A 16006-nucleotide genomic window follows, 5' to 3' on the forward strand; every position below is an offset into this window, starting at 1 on the left:
GACAGGATGTACTTTAACTGCATGACAGCTCCAGACTTCACTGAATATGTACTCAAATTTTTCTCCAGAGAAACTCTGAAGATTAGAGTGTTACAGCAAATCATACATTTACTGATGAGCAGAAGGTAGGTATCTACGGGAACTCAAACACTGGGAATTCAGTCCATGACCTACAACTAGAAGTTCTTGGCCAAACCTGGCATGCCCTTGTTTGACTAACCACTTCTCTGTCCTTCCATTAAGTTTTCATTCCAGCTGTTGGAAAGCAGTTTTGCCAATTCAGCAGAAGTTCACAATTCACCTAATCTTAGCCCCCCCAGAACAAATTCTTAATTTATCTGCATTTCTCAAGTGCCAATCTAATTTCTTTTGAAGGATGTATATTTTTTGAATTTCAAAGGGACATTTGAAACTGACACTCCCATTCCTAAATATACAACCTTAAAAAAAAAAAAGAAGGAAAATTATACTTGAGGCTGGGAAATAGATTACCTCAATGTTTCCAGTTGCCAGATACAAAACCCCCAAGTTGGTCCAGGCAACAACATTCTAAACAAAACAAATAAAGTTAAAACCAATATATTATTACACTCCTCAGAAATAGCAGTGCATCAGGGGAAATGTCTTAAATGCCCACTTGAAACAGATGGCAGCTGCCTACAGCACTTACAATTTGCTCAGCTTGAACAGATTTGATGAACGAATGTTGTGCAAGAGCATAATTCCCAATAGCTGGGGGGAAAAAAAAAATGGAGACCTAGATGTAACTGAATTTCAAAACACCATTAGTCAAGCCTCCTTCTAATTTAGGATGTTAGAGATCTAGGGCTGTCACTGAAGACTTACCACTACAAGAAGCAACTACACCAAGTGCATTCCAAAAAAGATGATTTTTGCTGTCAAGTCTCACAGCTTTTTTGAGACACTGGAAGAAAATGAAATGTGGATTATAATGATTAGGAGAGCAAAAATTATGACTTTATGCACTTACTTATTCAGAGATGTAGGTTTTATTGTGTACAGAGAGAATATGCAGAGAAGCATGAACAGCAGTTTAAAGAATGTACTAGGAAATACAGGCAATACCTGCAAAGACTTCTCTAACAGTTCACTGATCTCATTCATGTCCGTGCCCACTGCTGTGAGGTGCTCCGCTTGGCGATAATAATTTATTCCAAGATCACACCATATGCTCGGCAAAGACATCAGTTTTAAAGCTCTGCCATAACACCTACAGAAACATGAATCATGGAATCATTATTCCGAGTCTCTGTACAAAGAGCAGAAAGCTGAAAAAGCTTCAAAAGAGTGCTTAGAAACCCAAACGAAGTAAACATGCATAAATACAAACAAAAGCAGACAACAACTTAAAGCAAAAAAAACCAATTAATATATTTTCATTCAGACACTTACTGTGTGTCTGAATCTGGTCTAAGGGCAATCTGTAGTGCTCACCACTAATGAAGCCACAGGTATGGTTATGTAGGTGTGCATTAAATCAAGGCTCTGTCAGTTACATTATGCATGCTTTTACTTAAAACAAACATCAATCATTTTTACAGTTCCTCAGGCTTCCCCTAGGAAGTACTGGACTTTACAGATCATGGTTGAGATTCACCAAGCAGATGCATTTCCTGCCTCACAGATCCAGCTGAAAAAATTTTAGAGGGAGTCACAGAACAGCGAATTTGTCACAAGAAATTTTTTACAAGAAAAAGGCACAGACAGAAAGCTGTCAGAAAGTATTATCTTGGACTTCCATTGTCCTGGGAGAATTAGTCAGCAAATACCACAACCATTGCATTTAAACAGATGTGATTTGTGGAATAGCAGGGAGAATGTAGTCATGCACCTGGAGACAGAAAGGAGAAGTGTAGGTGCTGACAGTACTGTGGCAATACAGGAAACATACCCTGAAATAAGTAGTGTAATCTGGAAGAATCATGAGAATCCATTTAACCAATATGCAGGTATCAACAGATCAGCATGTCTTCCATTTTCTACAAATTAAATAGTCTAGAATATTTGAGACTCTATGGAGTCTTAAACAGCAGAGAAGCTCTTAACAATAAAAGAGTATTACCTTCCTCCCAGTATGAGAAGCTCATTTTTCGTCAGCACCTGTTTGGTTGCATTTTTACTCAGAAGAGATCCTAGTACTTGAACATTCACTTTGGCTGGTGAAATAACATGCACACTAGTACAGGTATCTCCTAACAGTTTCCAGAGGCAAGATACATCAGGACGGTGCTTTACTGCCCTACAATTATAAAGAAAACACATGTAACACCTACTCAGATACTTCAACATCCTTTTCTGAAAAAAAGTGCCACTTTGAAGAGCAGCACAACCTCAAATGCAATTAATCAGTAAGGTGTTTGATTTAATCCAGTTTCTTCCTATTCAAGCTACAAGCCTAAAAGATCAAAATTTGAAAAGAAAGAACAATAAAAAGCAACCAAACAAAAACACCCCAACATGTCAGCTGACTACATGCACTCTTGCATTTGTCATATTAAAAGACATTACTTATCTGCTGAAACTTGATAGACTTTCTCCTCTAACAGCAGTTATTCCAAGATTTTGTTTAGCACATCTTGTATGAAATTCAAAACAAAAAGACTGAGAGAAGGAAGGAATTATTTTCCTCTTATCCATTATTTTTTGTAGGAATACACTCCTCCCAGATCTATATATCAGCAGGACTACACAAGAGAACTCTGGGTCATTTCACACATTTTCAAATGACTCTCTATCTTTGAAAAGAAAAACATAAAACTCTGTAATTGCCATTCATTTAAGCAGCCTATGTTTAGAATCTGTTACTCAAACCATTTTTAATAAACACATTCTTACTTCTAGATTAGAAGTTCTAGTCCATTTGATTCAGTCTAACTGAAAAATTTTCAAACTCTTATTTTAAATAAATTTAAAAATTTAACTCTTCTTTTTCTGCCTGTCAACCCACAATCCCAGCAGAAATTAAGTAAGTGAATATTTAGTACCAACCTTGTAAAATATGCAAGGGCCTGCTCTATGTAATCCACAGCCTTCCTATCCAAATAGTTATCAAGGGCTGATCTTGCCAGCATGAGATAACACTCACCAAGTCCTGAAAGTAAGAGAAAATATTCTCTGTGAAAATAAATGCTTTTATGATATGCTTAAAAGTACAGTGGGGAAGGAGCCTGGAAGCCAAGTCAGCATTTCTGCCTTGTGCAAAAGTCTATACCCTGCATACACAAAGTCAAAACACCCACAATGCTCCCAACAAAAACTTTGCTTCTAATCTATCTTGTGAAGTGTGAACTGTGGAATCATTTGGCTATTAAAATAAACCTAATTCATTATTTAAAAAACAGCATTTAAACTTTGCATTTATCTTCAAATATTAATTAAATCCGTCCTAAGAAATCTGCATTGTTACACCTTTGACAAATACACCAATTTGCAGTTTACATGCGTGAAAAATCAATCCTGAGCAAAAAAAGGAATAAAGAATGTCAGGGTAGGCAAAAGGGAAAGTCTTCAATGAAGAAAACCTGAAGCCAGCATTATTTAATTCTATTTATATATGAATTTACTTCATATGGTGTATTGAGTCTGGCTGAGATGGAGTTAACTTGTCCCGTAGGAACCCTCATAGTGCTGTGCTATGTACTGGTAGCTGGAAAGGTGCTGATAAGAAACCAGTGTTTTGGCTGCTGTTGAACAGTGTTTGGAACAGCATCAAGGCAGTCTTTACAAAATTCGCTCCTTCAGCATTAGGCTGGGGGTAGTCAGAATCCTGAGAGGAGACACAGCCAGGACAGCTGACCTAAACTGATCACAGGGATATTCCATACCACATCACATCTGTTCAGCCATAAAGGCTGAGATAAACGTGGAAGAGACTGGGGGGGGTGGCGCTTGTTATCACATTTGTTTTCTGAAACAATGACTAGGCAGACTGAAGTCCTACTTCATGAGAAATAGCTGGACATCACCTGTTCATAGGAAGTCAAGAATAAATTTTGTTTTCATTTGCTTCTTCATGTGGCCTTTGCATTTGGTTTATTAAACTACATTTATCTTGACCCATGAATTTCTTCCATCTTATTTTGTCTTTTGTTCACATCCTGCTGAGAAGGGGAGGGACAGAGCAGCTTGGTGGGCAGCTGATGCCCAGACAAGGTCAAACCACCACAACTGGAAATAGTTCCCACTATTAAAAAGGAACTGCATCATAGGTAAAAATTTCTAACATTTTGAAAATAGTAACTGCTTGGTTTACACATTTGATAGCACTAGCAGTGATTCTGTCCAGCCGTAAGTCATTGGATATGAGTACCATTCATTCTCAGATTATTTTGACAGTTCTGAAGCTACCCTCCCCTCATTGTAATCCTTCACCTATACCAAAACAGAGTTTTGCAAGAGTCTTTATCTTGGCTCCCCAGAAGCCCCAAGATCATGAGCTTATCAGATGTGAAGATCAAAAAACAAAATTGATTTTATTCCCCAAAATTACATGAAAGACACACTAGAACAGAGGCAGAATAAGTATTCAGTAGCACAAAATCAAAACACATTAAAAAGATGCAGCGAAGTAACACCAGTGAAGTTATTCACTCAACTACCAGAGACTATGTTTCCAACAGCTCAACTCAGAAACTGTTCAAATGGATCAGAACAGTTGAAAATAAACAATGATGGGACAGTCAAAGAACTTCAGAGAGTTTTAAGAAGGTCCACAAAATTTACAACATTGGACCAAACATCATAAGAAGTCTCTAAGGAAGTGAAGGCTGTTTGGAGACTTACAGCTAACAAACCAGAGATTTACAGCTAACAAACCAGAGATTACAATGTGAGCCTTTATGAAAGAAGACTTAGGAGCTGTAAGAAAACAGTATGAAGGCAACTATGGGGAGGAATCTTGATACCATGTACTTAAGTACTCAAAGCATTTTAATACTAGTAACACTGTCAACTGTTACCTACAGACACTGAAAAAACCATATGCATGTGCACAGGTCTATACAGCACCTTTGCAAACTGCTGCTACAGTCAGCTCTTCCCTTCCTGCCCAACAACTAGTAAAACTGCCTAAATGCAATATACTCCAACTCCATTATGGAGCTTTTACCATGTCACTTTAGTCTTGAAAAAAACTAGTGGAGTTATAGAGGAGGAGGTAGAAAAGTCAACCACACTGTAACTTTTTCAGATTAATGACCCACTGTTGCAATAATAACCCAACATTTCTGAATTAACTCTTCCAAGAATCAGTTTAGATTCATCCATAAACCAGAAGGCCTTACATACAATGAAAAAAAGAATTACAAATTCAAACTAGCATCAAGCAGCACCTGCTTCAGATTGGTATATGGGGTGAGAATGAATGAAAACTAAGTGGAAGGGAGAACGCAAACAGAGCAATTATTCATTTTATATCAAAATTTTATACACTTCCTGCATTATATAACTTCAGAATCACAGTTCCATAATGAAGAAGAACTTCCAATTGCCCCATTTCTCTCTACTTCTACCTATATCCTGAAGGTCTTTACCCCTGCCACCTGTAATGCTTGTGAGATCTCTTGGGATTCTCTGCTATTTTTCACCACTTGAAAAAGTTCAGAGGGGTCTGAATCACTAGACTAACAAAAGAAGCGAGGAATGCATGGTCAGGAGCAAAAGGAAATCAGCCCACCTCTTGGAAATGGCAGTCTGATTTCATTGCCTGTTGAGCCAGTATTTTACTGCTTAGGTAAAACTGCAGCCCTGTTAGTGGGCTTCCTCTGTGTATCTTGAATTCTCCTACTCATATGGCCTGGTAGCCACATAGAATTAACTACCTTTCACACTTACTTGAAAGAGAAATAATTACTCACATTTATCATAATTTAAGAGTTTTTCAGGAATTTGTAATACTACAAATTAACTTTCACGCGAGGGACCTCATGGCCCTACATACCCAAAATACAACTCTATCCTTCCATACAAGAAAACCTCAACACACCACAAGAAAACCTCAATACATCAAAAATTCCAAAAGACTGAAACACTACAGTGTGTAAAGGGAGGAAAAGTGAACACTTTCAAATTCAGACATACTACCTTTCAGTGCAGGCACATAGTTTTCTGTCTTCTTTAATATCTGTTGATAGGTAGCTATAGCATTTTCGTATTTGCCTAGAATCTGCTCAAGTGCTGCAGCTCTGTAAATGCTGTACACAAGCTCTGGGTTCAGCTCACTTGCTTTCCTGAAGGATTTCAGAGCTGTTGAGTAGCTACCTCTGTTGAAGTAAGCCTCCCCTAGAGACTCCCAGCAGTTGGAATCCTTTGGATCAGCCCTGAGAGCTGCCTGCAAACTGAAGATATCAAGACATAAATTTATTTAAATGAAATATGATACAATTCAACATAAATTATTTCCTTTCATTGTACACGCTCAGGACACTAATTTTGCATTATATACTCTCCAGGACATAAATTCATGATTACATAGAACTTTTAAACAAAGTATAGTAGGTTTTTCATCTTCAGAGAACATTACACAATTTTAGGAATTGTATCTCACTCTGGCTATTCAGTGCTATAGCAGCTTGTCTGTGCCTGTCACAAGACTTGTTAGTACAAAACAAGACTAGATTCTGTGAATTCTAGAACTAATGGTCTGAAGAGAAACTCTCTCAGACCATTTCCCTTTGTTAAGTACAAGATATAATCACCTAACTTATTTTGAAAACTTGCTATGAGCAAAGACTATTTTATTGGGATTTGTAGAAAAGGACTTAAACCAACCACCAGTTGTCTTACTCAGCCACTGCTTGTGACGGCTGACCAGTTCTCAAGTAGTAAAGTCCACGATGAAGCCAGGCCCATTTTGCTGTACCAGGTCTTGCTTTTTCAGTTACCTCATTCAGAATTGACAGAGCAGTGTCCTAACAAAGCAATAAATGCCAAGTTAGTAAACAAAAAACATTTAAAAATATTCTTATAACTTTCTAAAGGAGCAAGGTGGAGGATGGAAAAAAGAAGTTACAAGCTAAATAAAACCCCCAACTTTCCCCTTATGTCCCCTACTGAAAAAAATGCCATATCACACATGATGACCCTAATGTAATGTTTGCTTCTCCCACCCTTCTCCCAAGATAAATTTAATTTGGAATTGGAACATAAAACTGAAGCAAGCCCAACTATAAAAGCTGCTAAGCAATGACAGAACTTTTTTTTCCTGATCCTAAATATAGAGGAAACCTGAAGTGATTTCTCAAACAAGAGGATTAATAGAAGAACAACAAATCAGCAGTAATCTGACATTCTGAATATACAATACCATGTCTCCAAGTTCCACACTTAAATTGACAGCTGCTGTTCCAGATTCCTCATCTGTCTCATCCAGTTCAAAAGCCTTTTTATAGCAACCACGAGCTCTGCTTTTGTCTCCAGCAATGTCTCTGTAGTAGTTACCTAGATAACAAAAGGCACTTCCCAAGTAGCTGTCCAATTTTGCAGCCTATAAGGAAATACCAAGACACTATCAGACAACATTCTAAAGGATTATACTCATAGACAGGTTCAGTGACAGTTACTTGTTCAGCCCCTGCTTATCATATTTTTAAGTCTCTTCTCTGATATATTTGAGCAGTCAAACTTTATTTTAAAATTGCACAGATTACCTGAGCTTAAAATATCTGGAAAATCTGCTACAAATCCCATGACACAAAACATTTTGTAGTCAAAGTACTAAAATAGTTGTGCTAGAAGAAAGTAAATCTTTATTTCATGTTCTGCTCTGTTTCAATCATTATGTTCATACTCTTACCATATAACACCAGAATTAACTCCAGCCATGTCTAAAGTTTCAGTTCCTTCTTAGATGCATTTGGCAGATTTGCTTATAGTTAAGAAACTGACAGCCTCCAAGCAGCAGAAAACAGCTTTGTCAATAATAATAAAGATTGCATAAAATCTTTAGAATCAAAAGAACTGTTCAAATACATTTGCCACTATACTCAGCTGTTTATTAAAGTGCAAGCAGCAGGTAATGATTTGAGTTCTTGATACCTATCATGAAGTTACATGATGAGTTTACAGTGCCTAAAGTTTTATTTATTTATTTATGTATACTTCCAAGTTACTAATACAGATGTCAAACTAAAGCTTTTGGATTCATGTTATTATCTATGTTCAGCAAAAAAGCCACAATTACTAAAACCCCAAAGATCAGGAAAAGCATATAAATTATGGGGCTTTACCAACTTACATCCTTGGACAGACAATGAAACCCTAACACCTAACACCTTTTTTTCAACTTTTTTTCTCAACTTTTTTTCCTTCATGTTTTTTCAATTTGAATTCTACCCTCCCCCTTTCAAAAGGTCTTGAAAGACATATGCTGCCTGTCTTGAGGCCTCCACTTTCCCGAAGGAGAGAAGGTTGAGGGAATCACCACTAAGTTTTGTCAATTCAAAGGCCTAAAGAATTAGTTGAAAAGAGGAAAACAAAAGCAGAGCGATTCAAGGTAACTGCACAGCTCCCTGCAGTGCCTTTTTGCACAGCAGAACCTAGTTTGCAGGCTCTGGAGGCTCATACATTGCACAAAGGAGAATATTCAAGTTTCTCATTCCAGTCAGTATATTTTTCATATTTGGCTTCTGATGTAGGAAAACACTAATTCTACATCAACAGTTAAAGCAGTCTTTACCTTCAAGAACTGAGTGAGTGCTTTTCCTTTGTTTTTTCTTGTCTCATCACCCATGAACCAGTATGTAAGCCCCAGGTACTGATGATACTCTGCAGTTCCAGCCTTTCTTTCAATAGCATTTAGAAAACTAAATAAAATGAAAACAGGGTAGGTCAGAAAAATTCCCAAAAGCTGCAGAACACTGTATTTTACTATCCCATAACACTTCCCTGTTAGAGGAAAGAAAACAAAAGTCTACCTTTTTTCTGCCTGCTCATAGTTCTTTTGGGAATAATGGATGAAACCCTCTAGAGCATGGGCCTCAGCCAGATCAGGGTGGGAGAGGAGAAGCTCTTGTGAAACCTGCAAAAGAATGTCATTTTTCTCTAGGTTACTTCCTCTATGAAACCAAGAATTGTACTTAGCTCACAGGAATGACAAAAAGCACTAACCTTTGAAGCCTGATCCATTAAACCCTTGTTTAGATAAGCCTGACCCCTGAGAGCTGAAATCACTGGATCACTGCTTCCATCTACAATCTAGAACACCAAGTAATAAACACAATTAATTTATTATCTCTCCACATTAAGAAGTCAAAGTTGTCAAAAGCACACAGACTGCATGAAGATAAAGACAAGAAAGCATTTAGAAGCTTTCTCTATTACCCCTGAGAAAATTTAGAACAATTCTGATGAAGAGCAAGTAGAAGATTGTAAGGACAAAGGTGCAGAAATATGAAGAACGACAAAGAATGAAACTGTGTGACAAAAACAAGGGGAAGCAACTTCTGCCAAAGCTTAACCATTCAATCTTAAAGTGTTTTTCTTCATGACTAATTACAAGTGAATGATGGACATGGGAGACTATAACATGAATTCAAATTAAGATGGGTAACAGCACAGAACTAGCAAGAAACCAGCAACAGTGAGCAAGACCAGACAAAGTCAAAAGTGACAGCTTCCAAAATTAGAATTGCAAATGAAAAAGAGCTACAGCAAAGCCTGGAAAACCAGGAATGGAAGACATGTCTGAATTACATGACAGCTAGTAGGAAGGTCTAAACCACAAAGTTGAAAGGAGGCCAGGGTAGAAATACTTACCTTAAGTACAGAAAGATAAGGGCACCTCGTAATATTAAAAAAAACCCCAAACATTTTAGTCAATAAAAATACCTGCTCAAGTGCTTTAATGGCTTTTTCTGCAGCATCAGCATCAGCTATTTTAAGCAAAGTCTCTGCTTTCAACTGAAAGACAAGGTTCTTCCACCGAAGATTAGGACCCTCAGGAGTTCCAAGAGCCTCAAGAGCTGTTGACAAGAAGAACCTTTCATCAAGTTAAATGAGAAAAGAAGAAATACACATAGCAGCATTCTTGCAAATATTTTTAAAACCTTGTTAACTACATTTTTTCTGCCTAATAGAACACCATTCAGACTGCTCTTCCCCATAAATAAGAAATTGTCCCGTAAAATTTCTATTCATTCAAGTTTAACAATTAAATCAATTCTAGGAGGTCATCTCAGATGTATGTATGTTGATTGCTTTCTAGCTGCTGGCTTTAAAAATTAAGTGCTATAATTTTGCTCATTAGAGTTCCAAAGAAAAAATGATCTTTCAACAGACAAGTTGTTCTGCATTTCAGTGTTCAAATGAAAGAATACTACTGAAAACAGGGATTTACCTTGATGCCTGTAAAAAGTTACAAAGTAACCCTTCATACAGTTCTGATTACTTTTTGAATACACAGTATAATCTCACATCAGAGATGGAAGGCATCTCTTGTTGAGCATCACCATTCTCCAAAGGCAAGAACTTCCTGTGTAACTCAATTAATTGTATTTATTTTCATGTACAATGAGCTGTTGTCTCATTTGATACAGACACTAAGACAGGACAAGTAAAAAGCAATGTTTCCCCAAAATTGTCTCTGACTTTCAACATGTTTTGGACTCAAGAGAAATTTCTGCATTAACAGCATCTTTTAGCAAGGAACTTAACTTCTTGCATTGAAAAACAAAACTTGTTTTGTTTGCTCTGAGCTTGACATTTTAGTTGCATTTGGCACTAGCCAGACCTCACATATGAAAACAAAACACTCAATCTTTATTTATATTCCACATCATTTGCATCTTCACAGAGTTCAAAATTATCTCTTCTCCAGGCTAGAAAAGGACTTGACAGGTTATTTACTTGTTCTCATATGCTGCGTTTTTTAGCTCATGTGACCAACCTCACTTCTAGTCTATTAACTTCTTCTCTTCTTCTTATTTTCTTCTTATTTTCTTTTTGAGATGGGGTAGATAGTTACCAAAACTACACGCAGATTTTATTATGCTGCTGAAGTTCTTAAAGCTACTGTGTGTTGACGGTATGTTTCACTAACCATTTCCTTCTCTGAAATTGCTAATATTTGACTTGCCTGTAAAGCACACCAGGGGAAAGAAACAGTCCTATTTTTTCACACCGAATGAGGACCTTCTGCACTTTTCTTCAGTGAGAGTGTAGGGTAGTTTTGTGAGAACGCTTCTTACCACAACTCTATCATTCTGCATTTAAAATAATGAATAAAATTCTATAGTCTTAACACTCAGTTATGCACTCTGGTAATCACCTCAAAGTTTTGCAGTCTACTTTACATAGCAGCAGGGAAAATGGCAAGGATACTTCCTTCCAGCCTGAAAACAGACATAATTACTGTACTGTGCTCTACATTTTAACTTAAAAGAAAAAACCCAAAGTTACAGCTTTGCTTCTTAACCCAAGGCTACTAACAGTCAAGTAAGGGATCTTACCAATTACCACCTGGAAACCTCCTTTATTTATGAGCTCATAAGCTCCTTGAAGGAGTTCTAAATTAGCAACTTTCAAAAGGCCATGCTGTCTACCCCAAAACATTTTTCTACATAAATTCTTTAATTCTATTGTTTCAGTTTACACTATTTCAACCACTAAATATACCAGACCTGTCAGTGTTTTCCCTGAACTTTCCTTTTTAAAATCAGAGCCATGCCACCTACTTCCAAGTATTTGGGTGCCAAGACAGTTTCAGCAAGCAATTATGGAAACCCCTTAAAACTTCAGCATTTTCATCTCAGTCAATTCCTAAGTTGGTATCTCATAGTTCCTTAATGCTATGTTTCCTTGTCTTGTTTTACACACGCTGCTATTAACACTGTAATCATAGACAAATTGTTAGATCAATCTGCTGAAAAGAAGGGTCACGGTACAAAGTCACCCTGAGATCTTCCACACTGAACACAGATGGGATAAGAATTTCCTCATTTTAATTCTTTCTCCAATAAATTTCTTTTTTACCTACTTTGCTCAGCTTTCATTTTTCCTCCACCCAAGTTCATAGGTCTTTTGAATTCCCTCACCATTAACTATTTTCGCTCGATTTCCCATGATTGTTTGGCCAGGTCTGTTTGGCTTCTTTTACTTCTTCCAGTCTTTCTTAAAAACTTTTCACTGCACTTCTCCCTGCCACAAAAGAAGTCCACTTCAGCTGCCCCTTCATTTATAACCACCAGAGAGTAGCCCTGTTCAGCTGAGATATGCATCACTAGATGGCAATAATTGCCCTGGCTGCCAGCTAGCACAGATGAAGTTTTACACTCAGTGAGTTTCTTCAGATGCAGCTGTAGTATGCATCCTTTCTGCATTTTACCTTAATTTGATTAAAAATTTGTTTTTCACGTTAAAACATGATTATCTGCCAGGCTAAATATTTGTGACACCTACCTGTGGTTTCAGGCAATCTGTCACTTGCCAACATTGGTCAACCACCAGCAGAAGCAGTACAGCAGAACATGTAAACCTCCTAAATATTAACCATCAGACAGCTTTCTGGATCCACTGAGCCAAGTATTTTCTCTGTTCCTGAGACTAAGCACCATAAGGTGCTTTTCAGCTCTTATAAACCAAGAGAGACAGCACAAGCTTGAGACTGCAAGAAGCAAGGGACTGTGACTACTGCTAACTCAGACCTACCATACCAAGGCCACATTGGCTGGACTACATAAAGCAGTGCAGCACTGGAACTGCTCTTTAAAGTAGCAGGCAGTTACCTTGATTGCAGGACAGGACAGCGTTCCTGTGTTCATGGATTTTCATCTGTGCCTCTGCTAGATAATACCATGCTGCTGGACACTGGTTAGTCTTCTGCAAACCTAGTAAGAGTTTAAAAAAGACACTTTAAAAAATTGCTTAGAGTTGCAAAAACACTGTAGCAAGTAGATACATATTATTTCCATATAATGCCATCAAAAACATATTATCAGTCAGATAGTTAAGACTTGCCATAATTTTTTCTGAGTCTTATTTTAGACTATTTTGGACACAGAAGCCTCCATGCAACAAGGCAAAAAGCAGAAAGCATTTATGTTAGGCTTAATTTTGCATATAACATTATATATACTGAAACTTTCTGATGAATCTGCCTTAATTAAGACTCACTAATAAAACTGAATTTCTGTCTTCTGATGTGTAACTACTAAGCAATGCCTGGCCCCAACACCTAAGATACAAACACATGGCTTGTTGGAAGAGACATGATTTTCAAACTCTCTACATTTATGCATTATACCAAGAGCTTTCTCTTTGCATTCTCTCTGCTGTAAGCAAAGTCTATGTGTAAAAGTAAAAACAGAAAAACAACTTAATATTAATTAAAATAGAATACTATCTTTTTCAAAACATACAATGCCCATTTAAGCCAGAAGAACTTTTTTTCCAAGGAATAGCTTTTCCCCTTCTTGTGCTCTTAGGCATATGAAACTTTTATTTCATATTTTAGGCAAGATGTTGTTTCACTGTAAATATTCCAAAATTCAATTTCAGAAACAATCTTATTCTAAATCTAGAAGAATGGATGCAGGACATCACAGCATAGTCTGACTGACTCATGAATGCTTACATCCCAATTATTTACCCAGTTTCCACTGTTAGCTGCCACAGCAGCAAAGTGAGGGTGGGCAGTCTCATTTGCCCACTAGTATACTTTATGAGTATTTTAGAAAGAGTTTTGCCATTTCAATACAAGCAAGTTAATTTACAGATGAGTAAGCCAAGTCTTCAGCAAATATAGTTACTGTAGAACAACAAAAAAGAAAAAAACTCTTAAAATATTTCTCTCTAAACACTCAGTGTAAGTCTTTTCCCAACTTCAGAGAAAAGTCATCTTTGTTCAGGCAGAGAAATGCAGTGACTCTACTAGAGAGGTTGCATTACATTTTACTTCATAAATTTCACATTCCTTCATTTACTGCTATTGCTCCAGTTAGTGTTTCATATAGTTATTTTCCCAGTAGGATTAAACAGTAGGATTAAAAATGGTTTACCTTAAAAGACTACAGAGCTTACTATAATACAAATTAAAGGCTTTAGAGATGTTATACTTAAAGCTATATTTAAAACATTTCAACACAATCAGACGAAGTGTTCAGCATTCTTTTAAAATCTAGCTGGTCTTAGAATTTGCAAACTATTATGCAAGTATAAGATTCCCTAAATTTTCAACATAATCTAGTGTTCAGGTTACAGACTACTCACATCTCATATTACACATTTACCTTCAGTAAGACTCTTAACAGCCTCCTTGTATTTATTTTCTTTGAGGCATTTTACACCAAAACCAATGATGCCTGGACCACTGCTTGCATCCATCTCCAAAAGTTTAGAAAAACAGTGCAGAGCCTTTTCTGACAAAGTACCTGGTTTCAGAAAAAGACATGTTTTGTAGAGTTTTAGATTAAAAAAAAAAATTGCAACAGCTTACCTTATCTATGTAAATGATCATTATCCTTTTGAGTTCAAAGTGATTTTCCAAAGGCTCTACACACTTACTATTCCTCTATCCCATAAAAGCACTAAAACCCAAGAAGTAACCTAAATACTCAGTACTGTGACCACAAAATAAACTGACAGTCTGAAACCTGAATAATCACTTTTGCTAAATTACTCCAGGTATACTTCCTTTATTAATAAATAATTAATATAATAATATTAAATAGTGTTAAATAATAATATGCTTTTCATGTAAGTTCACCTGAAAGTCCACATGCCATAATCTGTCACAAATAAATCAATATAATTTCCTTCCAGGAGAGAAATTGTGTACCTGCTAATTTGCTGTGATAAACTTGTTGAAATTACCTTGCTGTGAAACCATGTAATTTAATGTTTTAGCTTAATTTTAACTGATGCCACTAACTTTTGATGCCTGCATTTAGCTGTGATTGTAGACTCGGCAATATTGACAGGAACTTTGTGACTTGTCGCAACAACCTTCAAACTATTATTTTCCTTAAGAAATTATTGATTTATGTGGCATAACAGTTGATTTCATCTGCATTTGCTGAAGGTGACTTTACAATGCATCTAAATTAACAAGCCTATGAGAAGTGCAGGATTAAAACACACAACTCAGACCTAAACAAACAGCCTTTCTAAAACACAAGCAGCACCCTTCCCCTCCAAGAAGCTTGTAGGACGATGAGATATTGCCAGAGTGCTAGTATACAAGAACTGCACTAACCTTTTCCTTTGAAAATTAGTTTCTGCCCATTTCTCCAAAATGTAAAGCATTTTCAAATACTTTACAAATTGAGAGTCTGGGCCTCATTTGTCCTCATGCTTCCAAAACAAAGTGAAAAATTCTCACTTGCTGTATTTTGCTATCATATTCCATTTCTTCAAAACAGAAAAACCCCTTTTTCTACCTAAGCTGAAAGTTATTTCTAGAGGGTTTTTTTTCTGACTTGGTTTCCTTGCTTTAAAAAGAAACAAAATAAATTTCTGATGCCTTAAACAACAAAATGAAAAGCTAAATTCTATTAATTACCTCTGAAAATTATGAGAAAGTGTCCAACACTATGCAATGTTGTTCAGTAAATGGCTAAAAATAGTAATGCATAGTTTCAGATCCCTGCACTTCTGAACACACCAGGTTTTGTCTTTTTCCCCTCAAAGGGTCTCCTCTTCTACTCAGAATACATATCTAAAGAGATCTGTTATTCCCTACTCACAAGGCACACTCTCTAACATAGTTTCACAAATGTTTATCTGGGGGTTTTTTGTTGGGTTTATTTTTTGTTTGTTTTGGGGTTTTTCATGGGTTTTTTTGTGATGGAAGAGAATCTGTGTCAAGAATAACCTCAGCATAGTTCATCATGAACCTCAGAGCACTAGCTAACACTCTTTCACTTTTTCTTAAAAGGTCAAGAAGCTAATCTTCATTTATCCAGAGAGGCTGCTTTCAAGTGAGGCATTTTTCTTTGAAACTTCAAAGAGCTGGACTTCCCTTACAGCAGGTTTTTGTCACTTACAGTCACTA

At 36.7% G+C, this 16006-nt stretch overlaps 1 protein-coding gene across 4 annotated transcripts in view; it reads right to left on the reverse strand.

The window, feature by feature from the left end:
• SKIC3 (SKI3 subunit of superkiller complex) overlaps positions 1-16006 on the reverse strand; it is a 47315-nt gene that overhangs the window by 23173 nt on the left and 8136 nt on the right. For all 4 annotated transcript variants that reach the window (XM_054652469.2, XM_054652471.2, XM_054652468.2 and 1 more), the window contains exons 9-23: positions 14244-14384; positions 12741-12842; positions 9847-9980; positions 9127-9213; positions 8934-9037; positions 8696-8822; positions 7325-7504; positions 6805-6929; positions 6103-6356; positions 3010-3112; positions 2084-2260; positions 1087-1231; positions 847-925; positions 671-732; positions 493-549 (exon numbers count right to left, since the gene is read on the reverse strand). In XM_054652469.2, coding sequence (XP_054508444.2) covers positions 493-549; positions 671-732; positions 847-925; positions 1087-1231; positions 2084-2260; positions 3010-3112; positions 6103-6356; positions 6805-6929; positions 7325-7504; positions 8696-8822; positions 8934-9037; positions 9127-9213; positions 9847-9980; positions 12741-12842; positions 14244-14384 — 1877 coding nt within the window. The remainder of the gene's footprint in view (positions 1-492; positions 550-670; positions 733-846; positions 926-1086; positions 1232-2083; positions 2261-3009; positions 3113-6102; positions 6357-6804; positions 6930-7324; positions 7505-8695; positions 8823-8933; positions 9038-9126; positions 9214-9846; positions 9981-12740; positions 12843-14243; positions 14385-16006) is intronic.

Source organism: Agelaius phoeniceus, chromosome Z, assembly GCF_051311805.1.
Source record: "Agelaius phoeniceus isolate bAgePho1 chromosome Z, bAgePho1.hap1, whole genome shotgun sequence".
In the NCBI taxonomy this organism is placed as follows: Eukaryota; Metazoa; Chordata; class Aves; order Passeriformes; family Icteridae; genus Agelaius; species Agelaius phoeniceus.